The 19,401-nt window shown below is 39.3% G+C and overlaps 1 protein-coding gene across 2 annotated transcripts in view; it reads right to left on the reverse strand.

Annotated features, from left to right (window-relative positions):
• Nucleotides 1-1,425: 1,425 nt before the first annotated feature.
• Nucleotides 1,426-19,401, reverse strand: part of kcnc4 (potassium voltage-gated channel, Shaw-related subfamily, member 4) — a 53,057-nt gene continuing 35,081 nt past the window's right edge. The window contains exons 3-5 of one of the 2 annotated variants that reach the window (XM_061987547.1): nt 16,416-16,592; nt 4,336-4,448; nt 1,426-2,975 (exon numbers count right to left, since the gene is read on the reverse strand). In XM_061987547.1, coding sequence (XP_061843531.1) covers nt 4,381-4,448; nt 16,416-16,592 — 245 coding nt within the window. In that variant the 3' untranslated portion in view covers nt 1,426-2,975; nt 4,336-4,380. The remainder of the gene's footprint in view (nt 2,976-4,335; nt 4,449-16,415; nt 16,593-19,401) is intronic. The other variant, XM_061987555.1, reaches the window with a different exon arrangement.

The following is a 19,401-nucleotide window of genomic DNA, read 5'->3' on the forward strand; positions in this document are numbered from 1 at the left end:
GTGCTTTTCAACCACTGTGCCACGGCACACTAGTGTGCCGTGAGATATTGTCTGGTGTGCCGTGGGAAATTATGCAACTTCACCTAATTGGTCCCAAAAATTTTTTTGCTAATCAATAATTATAATCTGCAAATAATGTGCCGTTGCTTAGTGTCTGTGCTGTGTAAAACTCGGCAGGGTAACCACGTAATACTCCATGTCAGTAGGTGGCAGCAGGTAGTTAATTGCTTTGTAAAAGTCGGAATGTGTCGAGTGAGACAAGGATGGTTTGTTGTAATCCCAATATGCAGACCACATAGGGAGGCAGTGTGCAGGTAAAAAGGTATGTAAAGCTTAAACCAAAAATTAACAAATAGGAAAGGGAAAGGCAATGGCTATGCAAAACGAAAGTACAACTGAACTAGCTACAAAGTAAACAGATACAGAATGCTGGACGACAGCAAAAACTTACAGCGTCCACAAAGTACATCTGTTCTTGACATGACAATCAACAATGTCCACACAAAGAAGGATAGCAACAATGTAAATAGTCTTGCTTGCTAACACAAAGCAGGTGTGCGGAATAGCGCTCAAAGGAAGACATGAAACTGCTACAGGAAAACACCAACAAAACAGGAAGGGTCACCAAAATAGGAGCGTAAGACAAGAACTAAAACACTACACACAGGAAAACACCAACAAACTCAAAATAAGGCACGGCGACCTGGTCGAGTTTCATTTTTTAATGTCTTCTGCTGGTGGTGTGCCTCCGGATATTTTAATGAGAAAAATGTGCCGTGCCTCAAAAAAGGTTGAAAAACACTGCCCTAATGGAATTGATTTTGAACGAACCTTTCACGCCACAATCTTTAGAATAAATCCCACAATATATTTTGTATTTTGTCATTAAATATGTACATTACGCACTAAAAAACAATCAAATTAATTATTTATTAGGTTATAGTTTCGTGTGAAGATGTTAAAAATCTGTTGATGTCGCGTCATCTACAGACATTTCGTAAAATAGCTGCATAGCCAGGTGAAATCCACTCAATTATAATTTATCTGATAAGTTTTAGTACCATATTTGTAATTGTCAGAACATGTTAATAAGTCAGGCCTTCAAATTAAAACCATTGCAATACATTTTAGTTGAAAGACCAGAAATTCACTAATTTTCCAAAAATGTCCCCTTATTTGCAAATGTTGACAGGCATGGATGTGTGAGTCATAAACAAGTTGTTCAAAACTTGTGAATTTTTTACTGAATCGGGAAGTACGGGTTAACCTACTCACTCCTGTTACTGCTAGCAAGTGATGAGTCCAACGATACTGAAACATCAATGCATTATGATAGTGGTTCTCAAACTTTTTTTCAACAATTAGCACCTCAGAAAACACTTGGATCTCCAAGTACCCCCATGATGTTCAAATACTGTAGCGTAGTAGAGTAGAATAGAATAGAATATATCTTTATTGTCATTGTACAACGAAATTGTAAGCATAACTAATTTAGTGCAAATTCATAACACATAAAACCATAAGAACATAGATAAATAGATAAAAATACATAAAATACATAAACATAGCAAGCACAGCTCACATGCACAGTCATTATTGTCGTCTTGTGTAGGCCTAAGTAGTCATTAAAAACAAAGCAGAGGTTTTTATTTATTTAACAAGTATATTTAACATTTTCGGCCACTGTAACATTACACACAGTTTGAACAGTAACACTGTGTTGAATATAGGAATATAAAATACTGTACCTTAATAAAGTGATCCTTTGGCGTACCACTAGATGGAGCCCCAGAATCCTTGCATTATGAAACCCAAGGAGTGATACTGTGTCCCTCAGTGCCTCCATGTGTTCATCACTTTAAAAAAAAAACCACATGACTGTTATAGCTACTCTGACATTTGACCGCAAAACGCCACGTTACAGCGCGTATTAAAAGAAGCCTTCTCACCTCGTTTGGACATCCGTTTTCGTCATTTTGATCTTAGAGTGCGTACTAAAGTAAAAGTTCTTATTTTCCACTTTGGCTCATTGACTGGAGTTGTGCAATCATATTCTTTTCTGTGCTGTTAAAAATAAAAACAGCTAAATAATATTAGCTAACCTTTCATTTTATTTGTTGGTCAAAATAATGACTTTTTTTCAATGCAGAAGATGGCCATAAAGAAACACCAACAAAGTGCAGTGTCATTACAGCTAGTGAGTGTGCCAAACACTCACTGAGACATCATTTACCCTTCACTACTGCTCGCTGAAATAAAAAAGGAACACGGGTAAATGCCACCAATTGTGCAATTGGGGCGGTATAGCTCGGTTGGTAGAGCGGCCGTGCCAGCAACTTGAGGGTTCCAGGTTCGATCCCCGCTTCTGCCATCCTAGTCACTGGGCAAGACGCTTTACCCACCTACTCCCAGTGCCACCCACACTGGTTTAAATGTAACTTAGATATTGGGTTTCACTATGTAAAGTGCTTTGAGTCACTAGAGAAAAGCGCTATATAAATATAATTCACTTCACAAGTGCTACTCAAACTCTATTTGTATAAATGTGGAAAAAGCCTAAAATCAAGTCTCCTCTCCCCTTCCTGCTTGAGCCACTTCACAGGCAGACCAGTGACTCGAGTAAATCGAGTACCCAAATCACTTCAGTGAGTAACTCATAAGAACGCAAGCAAATAAAAGGAATCAGGTTTCACATCAATTTTTTTTTTTGTACATCTTTTGCCAAAACATTCCTTCTTTTCTTTTTTTAATGATTTTGTTAGAGGAAATTTGAACTAGTCTGTCATGACATCTGACTGCCATCTTCTCCTCCACCATCACCACAGTGCACTGCACAGTACAGTGATGAGTGCACTGAGCCAGTGTGTGTGTGTGTGCGTGTGTGTGTGTGTGTGGACGGTATTTATTGTTGCCTGTCATCCCAAATCTCCATGGAGATGCATTCCGTACGCCATCTCTGCCTTCGGTGCAGCAACCTGGAGAGCAGCATAGGTTAGCTGGGAATGAATGTGAGCATGCACACTTACTGATTATTGCAAATAAATGCAGTGGATAAGCTCATTGATTAAACGTCAGATAGGAAAATATCTGCAACACAGCACTTTCCAGGCTCTGTTTTATTCATAGCTGCATAGACACACATGCCTACATGTTACACACACACACACACACACTCACACACACACACACACACTTGACATCTGGTTCAAACAGTCTTGAAACAAATTGATGTGCTTCTTCATTTACAGAGCAGAGGAAATACGGCTAAAAAGGTGAGTTATCAAAATAATAATTTGTTATTATTTGGTACGTACACGTCACATATACATACAGATGAGTTCCAGAATATTCTACTGTGCTACTTACAAATGTGCTTGTAAACTAAAGCTATACATGGAGAGTGACGTTGTTATAATAAACATAAGGCCACTATGGTAAGCTGTGAGAACAACAAAACACATCATGAGAGAGAAAGAATGAATGCTGTCCGCGGAAAAACACAACAGCTGCTTTCCACACGACTTGCAGGAAGTAATCAGATTACATTACAGCACATAGTCGTGTACCATTAACCAACATGAGGCCTAAGTGCAACCCTTGTATTGTATTTTCAATGCAAGATGCTCGTGAAAATGGACGCCAATAGTTTACATTTGGTCCTGACTCAACCAGCATTGATACAGTGAATGTCAAAAGCAGACAATGTGATCTCAAACTGTACAAAAGGTTTACTTTACAAACTTGTTCTCTGATCTTTCCTGCATTTGGATAAAGGTCTGCACACTAAATGGCGCAGAATGAAGACACTAAGAATAAAACAGTTTTTGTCTAATCCTAGTTCACAGTTACAGTTAGACTGTACGACCCCATATTGACAGGTTTTCTGCCATAACAACTAAAAGCTTTAATGAGTTCAAACAATCTACTTCTGCACTCCATACTAAATATACAAGAACAACTCACTTGGATGTGAATGTTGCTTGCTACATTAGTTAATCTAATAATAAATGATGAACACACTTTCTAGGTACAACACTAGATAATGAATAATGGATTAGATTTACATAGCGCTTTTCTAGACACTCAAAGCGCTTCACAGAGAAGTGAGAACCCATCATTCATTCACACCTGGGCACACCTAAGATCATGCGATACATGCCATAAAACATGTTACAGTATATACATTAGGAGTGTATGCAATTGTATTCAACAAGGTATGTATGAATGATAGAGAGTAAAAAATAAAATAATGTCCTCAGTAAAAATAATTCAGTCTACAGTTCCTTCAAAGGGAAGGGAAAAAAAACAGAGACAGATGCTGACTTCGTTGTGCACCTTGAGTTCATGATCTTTTCTGTTTCTTTTAAAAGCCGTTCAGCATCAGGTTAGCGAGGTGACCTCTGTCTGACTGTAGTTTGCAGGCGGCGCCAGCATGTCTTTGCAGCTCTCTGCAAAAGACGAGAATGCACTGATTAGAAGTGAAGTATTTTTTAATGCCATGAAATGATCGCATGTTTATACTGTGCCGCAAAGAGGGTGATCTGGAATAAAACAGTCACAAAAATGCCCACTTAATTCTAGAATTGAGGTAAACATCTTCATTTAGGACAATAATTGTAATTACAATTTAATTTCTAAGTTTTCATTTCTATGAATGGGTTAATACACACAAGTATTGGGAAAGCATACAAAATCCACACAGAAAGGTTCACAAAGAATTACCAGAAACAACTTTTTTAGGTGTGCAAGTCATGAATGAGCCGTTCAAAAAGAACACATTTTTTTACTGAATCAGAATGTTTTTTCATTTACTCGTTTTTGAAATTAATGCGCCGTGTATGCTTAAAATTAGGGATGTCCGATAATGGCTTTCTGCCGATATCCGATATTCTGATATTGTCCAACTCTTTAATTATTGATACCAATATCAACCGATACCAATATCAACCGATACCGATATCAACCGATACCGATATCAACCGATATACACAGTCGTGGAATTAACACATTATTATGCCTAATTTGGACAACCAGGTATGGTGAAGATATGGTACTTTTTACATTTATAAAATACGATAAATGAATAAAACATTTTCTTGAATAAAAAAGAAAGTAAAACAATATAAAAACAGTTACATAGAAACTAGTAATTAATGAAAATGAGTAAAATTAACTGTTAAAGGTTAGTACTATTAGTGGACCAGCAGCACGCACAATCATGTGTGCTTACGGACTGTATCCCTTGCAGACTGTATTGATATATATTGATATATAATGTAGGAACCAGAATATTAATAACAGAAAGAAACAACCCTTTTGTGTGAATGAGTGTAAATGGGGGAGGGAGGTTTTTTGGGTTGGTGCACTAATTGTAAGTGCATCTTGTGTTTTTTATGTTGATTTAATAAAAAAAAAAAAAAAAAATTAAAAAATTAAAAAAACGATACCGATAATTTCTCATATTACATTTTAACGCATTTATCGGACATCTCTACTTAAAATGAGCAAAAAAGGTAAATATTAAATGCTATTATAAATGTGCCCATTACTACATTACATGTATACTTACAGCATGTACATAAAACCTTAATGGAGGTTTTTGGATGTTTTATAAATAGAAAGAATAGAGTGGCTCCCACAGGCTCCATTGTAAGCGGATTTTTGATCGCATTTATTTAATATTTAGAATGCATTAAAAAACAAAACATATGTCTTCTTCTCTTATATTAACATTGAGAATGATGGGCTGAATTCCAAAAAAAGAGCAGTACCCCTTTAAGCACCCGCTAGTTTTTTCTTTAATCTTCCATATGTGATTACTGAAGTGTATTTATTTATTTGAGATGGGCATAAGAATCGATGAATTCATCTCTAAAATGTTGATTAATCCTGCCTTGAAGCGTCTGAGATTAAATGTAGTGTACTACTTGACTGCAACCAGCATAGGCGCTGTTTGCAATCTGAAGAAGAGGAACATGTTATTAAGTTAAGTTAAAGTATCCATGATTGGCACAGACACACTAGGTGTGGCGAAATTATTCTCTGCATTTGACCCATCACCCTTGATCACCCCCTGGGAGGTGAGGGGAGCAGTGAGCAGCAGCGGTGGTCGAGCCCGGGAATCATTTTAGGTTATTTAACCCCCAATTTCAACCCTTGATGCTGAGTGCCAAGCAAGGAAGTAATGGGTCCCATTTTTATAGTCTTTGGTATGACTCGGCCGGGGTTTGAACTCACGACCTAACGATCTCAGGGCCGACACTCATTAATGTGGAAACAGAGTGTGGTTGGGCAACATCCATGAAAATGTAACAAAAGATAAATAAACCTATGTATCATTATTGGTATAAAAATTATGATATGATTGTTCGGCTAAAAATCTGTTTTGAAACAAGAATCTTGTTTTGAATCTAGATATCAATGTTATGTTCACGCTAATATTCCCGTGGTCAACATGCGTCAGCGGCCCGTGAGAGGAGGCATCCACTTTGTCCGTCCATACTGTTAATGGAGACCTTTTAGTGGCAATCATGCAAGAGGAGTCACTAGAGAATATGGAAACTCATCGGAGCTTAGAAGCCTTTCTGTCTCTTTACGTCATCCGCGGGCTTCTCTCTCTCTCTTAGCGCCACTTGAAAGGCTGGCCGTGATGTCGTTAAGGGTTACTTGTTAGGAAACAAGCTGCCCGTTGTCAGGCTGCGAAAATAATGTGCTTTCAGCCAGGATGATATTTACTTTTGTGTGTGTAAATGGCAAGTGCTTGTAGAGACTTCTTGTGATGACACAATCGCAACATTTTTAAGGGAAGTGACTAATATCGCTCATTATCTATTGTATTACATACAGCATATAGTTCATCTCTGTCAAGTTGGGGATTTAATTTTGAATTCACAGTAACTATTGTGTTTATTATCATTCCATATGGTGGCTTGGTTGTTGTCACTTGAACCCCTTTTGCTAGTAATGTGCAGTATAATGTGTGATATTTGCATGTAATAGCTATTATGTACAGCTCACACATGGCTCATGATTGAATTAGCCCCTCCCCTCTCTTGCTAAGATTAGTTTTAAGGTGTTCTGTTTTTCCTCAGCGCTCTATTTGTGTGATCAGAGGCAAGCTTTTATAATCCATCCATCCATTTTCTACCGCTTGTCCCTGATTAATTAAATATTAGAGATAAGCAGATATATTAACATGTTATTTGAGCAATCAGATTGGCGAACTGCGACCTACATTCAGCAGTGACGTGCAGTCAGGGGAGGCAGGTGAGGCGGCGCCTCACGTGCCATCATGGAAAGAAAAAAATGTAAAAAGAAAAAAAAAAAAATTAAATTGTTGTGTATCCGGTGATTATACTATAAAGTTATTTTCCATTTAACTTCACCAGTTTTAGATTATTTTTATTCAAAATCGCTGAATTTTCACATTTGCCGTTTAAATACTGAGAAGAGACTTGCGGTGATCAGCAGCCAGTTGAGCCTCACCATGGATTGCGCAATGACTCTGCTAACTGCTGGCCTGCTGTGCAGTGAGACCGTATTGCTATATGAATTATATTATACATTTCCATAGTTTAGTTAGCTGAGGTATATAATGTACAGTGTATTTTGTCAACAACGGTATGTGTGTAACGTATTTCTTGTGCTGAGCAATCATAAAACGGCTGCGAAGACGCACTGGCTGAGGCTCGCAGTAATCCCGCCTCATGGTGGTAGAGGGCGCTAGTGATCCAAGCGATAATTTTTGCGACTACTCGGCTGCAGTATAAGTGACAACAAGCAGCAACAGTTAGCGATCGGTTATTGTTTCCTCTCGCCTGGACTTTTAACATGGAGGATTACATATATAAAATAAAACAGTTTTCTAAACTGGACTTTCAATCGAAGCAGGAGGTAATAATTAAAGTTATCGATGCTTTTGTTCAGAAGGAGCGGCGCATGGACTTCATTTATAAGTAAAGGTAAGAGCATAATAACGTTTTTTTTATTACATGTGCTTTTTTGTGTGCAACAGTTTGTATGTGTAAAGTTAAAGTTAAGTTAAAGTACCAATGATTGTCACACACACTAGGTGTGGTGAAATTTGTCCTCTGCATTTGACCCATCCCCTTGATCACCCCCTGGGAGGTGAGGGGAGCAGTGGACAGCAGCGGCGCCGCGCCCGGGAATAATTTTTGCTGATTTAACCCCCAATTCCAACCCTTGATGCTGAGTGCCAAGCAGGGAAGAATGCTGGTATGAGCTTTTAAACATAACCCGTTAACTGCTGCCAATCAAATGGTAAATAATATACTCTTTAGGGTTCATATGTTTGTAAATCTGACTGTGATGAAGTCAGTGCCTCACCAGCTATGAACCTCACCGCACGTCACTGACATACAGTACCCACAAAGACTACGTTCACATTGCAGGTTATGATGCCCAATTTAGATTTTTTGGGGGGGTCAAATCCGATGTTTTTATGTAGTTTTATATAGAATGTGAGATACAACAGGATAATGCATACATTTATCATTTGTTTACAAAACGGTTACAAAAAAGTGGGACCCCAAAAATGTACTGTGGTACCCCATTTTTATGACTTGATAGGGTCCCTGGGACCGTCAGTGAAGTGATCCACACAATAAACGACATCACATGCTGTGCAGTGTGTCCGCGGAAGTAAACATGGCCCCAATTAATGTGGGTCTCAGTCCAGACGCATTTGTGGAAATTTCAATTTCAATTGACTAAGACAAACTCTTTGAGGTGCAGCATCTTGTTTCTGATGGAGGTTCCAACACAAATACAGAAAAAACATATAATCACAATAATAGACAACAAACCCAAAAACAAAGTGTTCTCCCACTTCCACAGCACCCCTCATCCACTAGCTCACACACATATACATAATCCATTGCAACACAATACAGTGGAACCTCGTCTTACGAGCTCCTCATTGTACAATTTTTTTGATTTACGAACCAGTTCCCTCCGGGTACTCCTGCTTCCTCCCACCTCCAAAGACATGCACCTGGGGATAGGTTGATTGGCAACACTAAATTGGCCCTAGTGTGTGAATGTTGTCTGCCTATCTGTGTTGGCCCTGTGATGAGGTGGCGACTTGTCCAGGGTGTACCCCGCCTTCCGCCCGAATGCAGCTGAGATAGGCTCCAGCACCCCCCGCGACCCCAAAAGGGACAAGCGGTAGAAAATGGATGGATGGAACCACAGACCGAATAAATATATGCTTTGTTGTACGAACCTTGTCTCAGTGTACAAAGGTTTCATCCACCCGTAGTGTGCCTCGCAGAGCAGCCATTGTGGGCAGGTACCTCGACCTCCGGTGCTCATTGTTTGTCGGCTCAGTGTTGCAGGCGTTCACTACTGTGCTCAGTGCTACTTTGTCTGCTTTTTAATCGATTTTTAGCCGTTTCACAAAAATAATCTAGTTTTGCTAGCTCAAGGAGTTGAAAGTAAGCAATGGACTAACAATCAGGAAGTAACCACAGTGTTATTGACACTGCCTCCTCCCCGTCTACCTTTCTTCTGCTGCACGCAGAGAGGATTAACCATCAAGGTAAAGTTGATTTAATGTTGTATTCCATGTGCAGCTGAGATAGGCACCAGCACCCCCCGTGACCCCAAAAGGGACAAGCGGTAGAAAATGGATGGATGGATGTACCTGCCTGTTAAAGTTAAAGAGTTTTGTGATTTCAAACTAAGTGCACCACAGGGCTAGCGACAGTGTGTGTGTGTGTGTGTGTGTGTGTGTGTGTGTGTGTGTGTGTGTGTGTGTGTGTGTGTGTCAGCAGAGCGGTTGCAAATGACGACAGTCCAGCTAGTTGTTGTTTTAGCTTTGTTATTTAATTGAAAGTTTGTCCATCACCTCTTGTAATATGTGTTTGAAATACAGTACTGTATATCGATTTACATTGTGTTCAATGTGTACAAACTTTTACTAAAATAAGAACTTTTGTCAAGGCTGGAACCCATTATCAATATTTACTTTGTTTCTTATAGAGAAAGTTGCTCCAATATACAAACGTGTCTGTTTAAGAACTCTATTCAAGAACCAATTATGTTCATAAGTTGAACATCAGGTTAGGGATGTCCCGATCCGATATTTGAATCGGATCGGCCGCCGATATTTGCCAAAAAATGCGTATCGGCAAGGCATGGGAAAATACCGATCCAGATCCAGTTTAAAAAAAAACTCCGGTCCGTGTTTTCCAACGCACCGACTTAAATAATACATTCCACTTTTCTGCTGCTCCCTAATTTCCGTTCCGCATTTTCCAGCACACCTTCAACACATCCACAGGTCTGTGGATTCTCACGCAGTTGCTTTTAGCTGATGGCATTACACGACAGGCTCTCCTCAGTCTTTCCTGTGTCTCCCCCTCACAGACAGCAAGCGCACCTTCTTACACACGTCACATACTGTCACGTCATACGTCACATACGTATACGCCCTCTTCGAGCAGAGAGGTAGCAGCATGGCTAACGTTAGCTGTGATGCTAGCGCAGCTGTGTGACCAATGTTCCCTCTAAGGTGCGCGCCTGTGCAATTGCGCACTGCTCAAACGTCCTCTGCGCATAGCAATTATATGCCAAGCACAAAATCAAATAAAAAAATAAGCGCATAACAATTTTCGACACACGGACACGACAGAGAAAACTGTTTTTGTCATCATTGTTCAAATATTGTAACGTCTGTCGAGACGCTTATCTCCGTTCGGTGCCACACGTCCACACCATCAAAATGCCGAGGCAAACATTTCCACATCAACACCGTATGAGAAAATGTGTGATTTTTTTAGTTGTGATTTCCTTCTCTGCATGAAAGTTTAAAAGTAGCATATATTAATGCAGTATGAAGAAGAATGTTTTAATGTAGACATGCAAGCCTTGAAAGAAAATTTTGAAAATCAAGACTACATTTCCTGTAAATGGGTGCATTTCTACCCTATATTTTAACTTTAGATTTATTCTCGTATCAAACTCTTTTGGCTGTTTTTTTGACACTTACATCTGGCGCCCCCCTCCACACCCTGGATTATAAATAATGTAAATAATTCAATGTGATTATCTTGTGTGATGACTGTATTATGATGATAGTATATATCTGATAGTATATATCTGTATCATGAATCAATTTAAGTGGACCCCGACTTAAACAAGTTGAAAAACTTATTCGGGTGTTACCATTTAGTGGTCAATTGTACGGAATATGTACTTCACTGTGCAACCTACTAATAAAAGTCTCAATCAATCAATCAATCAAAACACACAGAATCATCAAACTGCTGTGATTATATGCATCAAGTGTTCATTCAAGGCTAAGGCAAAATATCAAGATATACATCGTGTATCGCAATATGGCCTTATATTGCGATACAATATTAAAAAAAGGCCATATCGCCCAGCCCTAGTTTCAATGATGCCATTTCTGTTTGTCATGTATAATTTTGTCTATTTTGTGTTTATCCTTGAATAAACAGGTCAGTTTCTTGTTACCAACCATTGTGTATTATTCAAACTCCCCTAATTCAGCTGGCTAGTTGTTATCAAGAGTACTAAAACCCTTTTCAACATGATTCTGACAACTAAGTAGGCTAAATAACTTTAAACTTTAATACATGCTCGGATAGGCCAGTATCGGTATCGGTCAGTATCGGTATCGGATCGGAAATGCAAAAACAATATCGGTATCGGATCGGAAGTGCAAAAACCTGGATCGGGACATCCTTACATCAGGTGCAACAGAATCTAACAGCAATTTGGAAAGAGGTAAAATAATTAAACAAACTCTTGTTCGTAAGTGCGAAAATAAATTTGATCTAAAGATAAAAAAGAGGTAATATTACGTTCTTGTGCAGAGCAAGAAAGGTGAAGTGCAAGTGCTGTAAAAAAGTTAGGCCAGGCAAAATAAATCTAGTGCAGCATGGAAGTGCACAGAAGACTAAGACTAAAGCACTATAATGCAGCCAGGAGCAACAGTTGGAACTAAATAGGCTAGATTAACTGGTGGCAAACATGTGTCCTGGCAGCAAAACAAGGAATCCAACAGGAAGTACAACCAAAATAGGAGCACCAGGACAGAAAGTGATATATAACACAGGAAACAAAATTCAAAACTGCCATGTGTGATCATGACAGGTAATGAACTTTAAAAGAGGAAAGAACAATTTTAAGGATTTTGTGCAACTAAAGTAAACCTTTTTTTAACCAACCTATTTTGCATAGGCGATCAAGAAGACGTCAGGCTATGACAGTTTGTGGTGCAGGTCTGTTCCAAAGAGCATTTGGGTGACCAGTCGAGGCCAGTAATGTTCGGACATTGACGTGAGTTCCGAAACAACTTTTTCTGTTTCTTTGTCATTTCTTTTCACACCCGTCTATTTTGACATTTTCGTCACCTGTCGTTGACGTCTCGGTCAGATAACCACGACCTGAGAGTTCAGTCTGACAAAAATGTGATTTCGATGTTTTGGCTTCATAGCCAACACGCTCCGATGCTGTACAATTTTGTTGTTGACAATATAACATACCATAAAGCTACATGCCATTACATACAATCAGGGACTGAGGATGCTTTCAGGAAGCATGTTGAGGTGAAACACCATTTGCTTGTAATAGGTTCTGTCAAAAGCTTCGGCAAATAGTTTCACAAGAGGCAAACTACAGTAAGTGCCCCATTTATGTGCTGTGCTTTTTTCCTGGCGTTCTAATGAGAGAAAAATGTATCTCAGCAAAGTGGCATTTTGCTGGAAAGCACCTTTAGTGCTGTCGAGACTTGATGGAGACAAGAGTCTGGATGGTAGGATTCAAATTCCGGATGTCGAGTTTCAGAAAACTGACAGACATCACTTTATAATTGTGCTCAAGTCAGGTGTGTTAAAGCCATCTGGTAGGCTTAACATAGAGAATGTGACTTTAAAGTATTAGCTTATTTAAACAACATTTTTACGTAACAGTCGCTGGCAGCAGTTATGAAGAATTATTCAAGAACACCTTTTTCCACTGAGCAAATACAGACAGACAAATGATGCAATTAGAACTACAAGGCTCCTTCATCGATCCACTTTTGAACCCTCAGCTGACTAATGACGAAAAACTGCCCTTAGCCGCAATCGCATTCTACAAGAGATGACAAAAGTCTTGCGAGTAGAAGTGGGTGCATATAAGAAGAGCATATACACTATATTTCCATTTAATGAGCGCTCTTAAACGCGTCAAGCTTGGGGTCACACAAGAAGGTCTACCGCCATGTTAATCATGCACCCAATGCACCCAAGCTCTGTGAAATCAATGCAACCAGGAAAGTAGTTTTGGTAACGCTTACAACAACCAAAATACTGTAAATATTATATGTAATCATTAATGTTTCTGTTACTACATCACATACATATTTTAAGTTACCAGTAGAGTGGAAAAACAAAGCTCACAAATAAATAGATCAAAATAGTATCAATCTCACAGATTCCCGAGCCATTTTGAGAGTTAATGAGGAAGCCAGTCATGTGATCTGTGACGCAGAAGTAGCAACCACAGATCCCTTCCCCATCAACAACAATGTGTGCTCTTTGTGAGATCTTTTCTTAGCATTTTTTTTATATTAAAGTGAAGTGAATTATATTTATATAGCGCTTTTCTCTAGGGACTCAACACGCTTTACATAGTGAAACCCATTATCTAAGTTACATTTAAACCAGTGTGGGTGGCACTGGAAGCAGGTGGGCAAAGTATCTCTTCCTCATTAAATAGACCCCCTTTTAGACCAGTTGATCTGCCGTTTCTTTTCCTTTCTCCTCTGCTCCCCCCTACCCCTTGTGGAGGGGGAGACACACAGGTCCGGTGGCCATGGATGAAGTGCTGGCTGTCCAGAGTCGGGACCCGGGGTGGACCGCTCGCCTGTGCATCGGTTGGGAACATCTCTGCGCTGCTGACCCGTCTCCGCTCGGGATGGTTTCCTGCTGGCCCCACTATGGACTGGACTCTTACTATTATGTTGGATCCACGGATCCACTATGGACTGGACTCTCACAATATTATGTCAGACCCACTCGACATCCATTGCATTCGGTCTCCCCTAGAGAGGGGGGGTGGGGGGGAGTTACCCACATATGCAGTCCTCTCCAAGGTTTCTCATAGTCATTCACATCGACGTCCCACTGGGGTGAGTTTTTCCTTGCCCTTATGTGGGCTCTGTACCGAGGATGTCGTTGTGGCTTGTGCAGCCCTTTGAGACACTTGTGATTTAGGGCTACATAAATAAACATTAATTGATTGATAATTGATTATGCACCATTGACAGTTACAACAAGCATGGTTGCATTCACAAACCCCCAGAATTATGAGCATCAATATTAACAAAAATATGTAGGTTTTTGTATGTTCTCTATGCTCTTTATGTCTATATGTACTACTTGTTGAGGATTTTAGTTCTCATTTTGAATGTATTACTTCAAATTTAAATTTAAGGGAATAAGCGGTAGAAAATGGATGGATGGATGGAATTGAAGTATTTAAATTACTAATATGGTCAACTTGATTGTTACACAATGCAATTAATATAAAAAACATTGTTTTTTTCTTTTTACAAACATGTTTTCAAGTACCAGTTCAGGTCAGGCACCACTTAAGCACCGGCACCATTTTTTCAAGTAGAGATGGACAGATTATCGACTGGGCCGATTATTTGGCATTTTTAGGTATATCGGTCTCTTTTTCACTTTCTCTTACTCCTGCAATGTTGATTGTTTGTGCACAGTATATTTATTCTACTTAGCTTTCAAAGCTTCCATTTTTTGGTCGGAAATCCAGTTTTTGTCCTTCTTTCCCGGCGTCTTACCTGTTCTGTTGTTTGTTTCGCTACTGCAACAAGCGAGCAAGGTTCATGTTACATGATTCCATCAAATAACAATGCGACATACATGGATGGACATCAAGATGACAGAAAAGATATCCTTGCCAAAAATCCCAAACTTTGTGTAAATATATTGACAAACAGGAAACGTATTATAGAAGTAAAGAAGAAGAGGCAGCACTCTTATACTTTCTGTAACATCCAGGAAGAAATTATGTCAGCCAGCTTGAAAAACATCACATCTATAAACTACAAGAAGGACCCTAGAATGATTTTATTTAAATATTCACAATATTTCAGGGTTTCTCACGAGGAAACCTTACAATGTGTTAAATCCATAAACTGCTATAAAATTGAGGAGATGGCGAGTTATTGTTTTGTAGAGAAATCACATATTTTTTACCAATTTTCCCAGGAGATTTCCTATATTTTGAAATGCAAATGTTGATGCTCCTCTAACCCGCAGAATTAGACACACATAATAAAGGTGTCCATAAAATTACCTGATGTTGTTTTACGCGATAAATTAACCACGAGATTAGTGCTGCATTAAACATTATGTCGCAACTGGTCCAACGTTTCTTAAAAAAAATGTTTTAAAAAAACGACTTAAAGCCTTGTCCAGCTGTTTACAAACGTATACCATTTATGTTTAAATAACTTTTACTGCAAATAAATATCGGTTTCAAATATCTGTTATCGATTTGGTACTAATATAGGTCAAAATATAAACTATACCCATCACTAGTTTCCCCTAAGTCTCCCCTAGTTACGAGCCAACATCTGGTCTTAGAAGCGGAAGACACACAAGGTTGATGCTGTACATTACTACAATACTACATAAAACTACTCTCTAAAAGTTATTTTTTCTTTCTAAAAGGCATGTTACATGTTAAAATGAGATATCTTGGGCGGGCCAAGGACGGAATAAATTGATCTCAATCATTTAAATGGCCAACATTGATTTGTGTTTTGAGTTACAAGCTCACTCATGAAACCAATTGAGCTCCTAAATTGAGGTACTACTGTATCTTGTATTGTTTTTTGCAAGTAAAACTACAAATATTCTTTACACAATTTGTTTTTGTTCATATTTGTAGTTGTCTGGAGCAGATTACTTGGATTAACATTATTTCTTATGATAAAGATCGCTTTAGTTTTTACTGTACGATTTTTGTCTAATCTTTTGGAATGGATTATGAGATACCACTGTATATATTTTCATCATCAAAAATGTAATTAGATTTGTAGACCAAATAAGTGGTTGGAATTGAAGCTGAAATGATTCCTTTAACCTGCAATAGCTCAAACCTATAGCCCGGGAGGATCGGGACACAGACATAAACGCTAAAGTCTAAAATCAATAACGTCATAGCTAGACATCCATGTGGGAGAGTTTGACTCATGTCTGGGACTTCATGTGTGCATGGTGTGCAGGCGTGACGGTCTCCATGAATGACTTGACTGACTAGTGACTAGACAGCCTTCCTGTCAGCTTGTGTCGCGTGTGATTCCCTTCTTGAGAGGAGAAAAGAAGATGAATTGCGGTCTACAAGTAACTCACCACTGTGGACGCTGGGGTCTCCTGGGGTTAGGAGGAAGCAGGTGGCTTCTTTCTTAGATCTATCTCGCCCCCGGGTGCAACGCAGTGACCACTTTTCATTGGGGGACAGCGGCTGGGTCAGACTGATGCCTTCCTCCTCTGAGAGGGTCACGTTTGCATCCCCGTTCTGTTTGGAGTCTGACAGCAAAACAAAACCCACAGTGATAAATGCCAAAGCTTTTATAAAGAGTCCCCCGACGACTGGGACTCTAAGGTAGAGCAAATTGCATGAAACCTTTGTCTTTCTTTGAGGAAATCCAATTTGACTGCCATGTAATAAGGAATAATTTAATCTTGTGCGCTACTGTCTTTATGACTAAGCAACATTCATCTGATTGGTATAGCCTCTGGGAGAAAGAGTAAAAGGCAAGACATACAGTGGACCTAAATATAATTATAAGGATCTTACATATACCTAAAAAGTAGAGATGTCCGATAATGGCTTTTTTGCCGATATCCGATATTCCGATATTGTCCAACTCTTAATTACCGATTCCGATATCAACCGATACCGATATATACGGTCGTGGAATCAACACATTATTATGCCTAATTTTGTTGTGATGCCCCGCTGGATGCATTAAACAATGTAACAAGGTTTTCCAAAATAAGAGAACAACTTCAACTCAAGTTATGGAAAAAAGTGCCAACATGGTACTGCCATATTTATTATTGAAGTCACAAAGTGCATTATTTTTTTTAACATGCCTCAAAACAGCAGCTTGGAATTTGGGACATGCTCTCCCTGAGATAATCCTGATACCCACTACAACTATGGGAAATACTATACTTTGACTTTCACAAAGTGCATTATTTTTTTTATTTTTTTAAACATGCCTCAAAACAACAGCTACAAAAACAATGAAGGCACACAGCTTCAGTCCAGAGTATACTAGAGTAATAAAGTAAACAATAACATGGTCCTCCTTTAGTGCAAGACTGCTTGGCATACTTTATAACAGGAAATAATAAACTGGGCTCAATCTGCCCTGCTCTAACGTATCTGTATGAGTAACTAAAATGTGCTGCAAGCTAGTGGTGAGTGCTTGAAGTGGCCTAGCAGTCAGCCAGATCATCTGAAATGCTGCGTTCAGACAGGGCAGCTCCGCTCACTGCAAGCTGCAAAGTGTGCGCCATGCAGGGCAGACTAGCCACACAAAACTCCACCGTAGCTATTGCCATACTGCGTGCGTTGTCCCTGACCACAACGTGAGCTTTTGCCCTGGGGTGGTTTTTGTTATATTTTTGTTTTTTCTCGGCGGAGTCTTTAAGTGACAACTGTGTGGTACTACTTTTTTTCGCTGTTTGCTTTTCATCCATCTTCCGCTTGTATTCATCGTGTATCTCCTTATGATTCTCGAAGAGGTGGGAGATCAAATGGTTCGTATTAAAGGAAGACGTTTTGGTTCCTCCTCGCATAACCAACTTTTAGCAGTCATTGCAAATTGACAGTTTTTTATCCGTCAGACACACTTTAAAATAATCCCAAACCATAGACATGGTGTCGTTAGTCAGTCATCGAGCTCGCTGGCTTGTTAGCCACGGCTACAGCACCGGCAACAACACACTCTTATTGTTGTTATGCTCCGCTCGTGGCGGTTTGATGAGGTCATCAAGCGTCGCCAGTAAACCTCTCATGCTGCAATCGTCAACTCCTGTGTTGTGTGTGGCAGAGGGGAGAGGGGAGGGGCGGCTGACTGGGAGATGGAATTGCTCTGTACTTCTACCTACGTCCGTGTTTTACCGGATATGTACCGCTTCGTACAGCGGCGTTTTAAAAAGTCATTAATTTTACTTTTTGAAACCGATACCGATAATTTACGATATTACATTTTAAAGCATTTATCGACCGATAATATCGGCAGGCCGATATTATCGGACATCTCTACTAAAAAGCATCAAATAAATGAACAATCAAAACATGGACGCACGTATTGGAACACCTGCCCATTAAACCATCAGGAAGTGCCAAATAGATTATAATATAATAATAAAGTTAAATAAAAAGCAAGCGATGTTATGCAATGTTATAAATTAAGGCTGTCAAAAATATTAAGTTAACTCATGTTAACAGGGATGGCGTGGATTGGTGTGTAGAGCGGCTACTGGGTTCCTGGTTTGATCCCCAGCTTCTGCCCTTTTAGTCATGTCCATTGTGTCCTTGATCAAGACACTTCATCCTTGCTCCTGATGGGTTGTGGTAAGTGTCTTGCACGGCAGCTCCCCTCATCAGTGTGTAATTGTATGTATGAATGGGTGAATGTGGAAGTAGTGTCAAAGCGCTTTGAGTACCTTTAAAGTAGAAAAGCGTTATACAAGTATAACCCATTTACCATTCATGTGATTAATCTCTGAAAATCATCACATTAACTATGTATGACACAGATTAATTACGCAATGTTTTTTGACCATAAATGGTCCTTAAAATTAACTGCGGATATTTACCTGAAAGGCAGCGCAAGTTATTATATGGTTAGTGATCAGGTCAATGCATTTATGGATAAATGGAATGCATTCAAATAAAACCATTCAAGTACAGTCATTCCTCATTTATCGCTGTTAATTGGTTCGAGACATGATCGCCATAAATGAATTTCTGGCAAAGTAGGAATTGTACAATAATTAGAAGAACAATAAATTAAATATTTTCACAGCGAGAACATGAAAAACGGTTTACTACTTTCTAAATAGGTTTTTAAACATTATGAGAGCCCTCTAGACATGAAATAACACCCATTAATCATCTCTACACCCTTTTAATCAAATATAGTAATGCTGCCTGAGGCTGAACCAAGCAGTGGACACAATATTGAACAGTGCGCTTGGCTTGGTCTCCAATACTACTGTAGTTATGATATTTTTATCCATTCATCCATCTATTTTCTACCGCGTGTCCCTTTCGGGGTCACGGGGGGTGCTGGAGCCTATCTCAGCTGCATTCGGGCGG

The sequence above is a fragment of the Nerophis lumbriciformis genome, linkage group LG01 (assembly GCF_033978685.3).
Source record: "Nerophis lumbriciformis linkage group LG01, RoL_Nlum_v2.1, whole genome shotgun sequence".
In the NCBI taxonomy this organism is placed as follows: Eukaryota; Metazoa; Chordata; class Actinopteri; order Syngnathiformes; family Syngnathidae; genus Nerophis; species Nerophis lumbriciformis.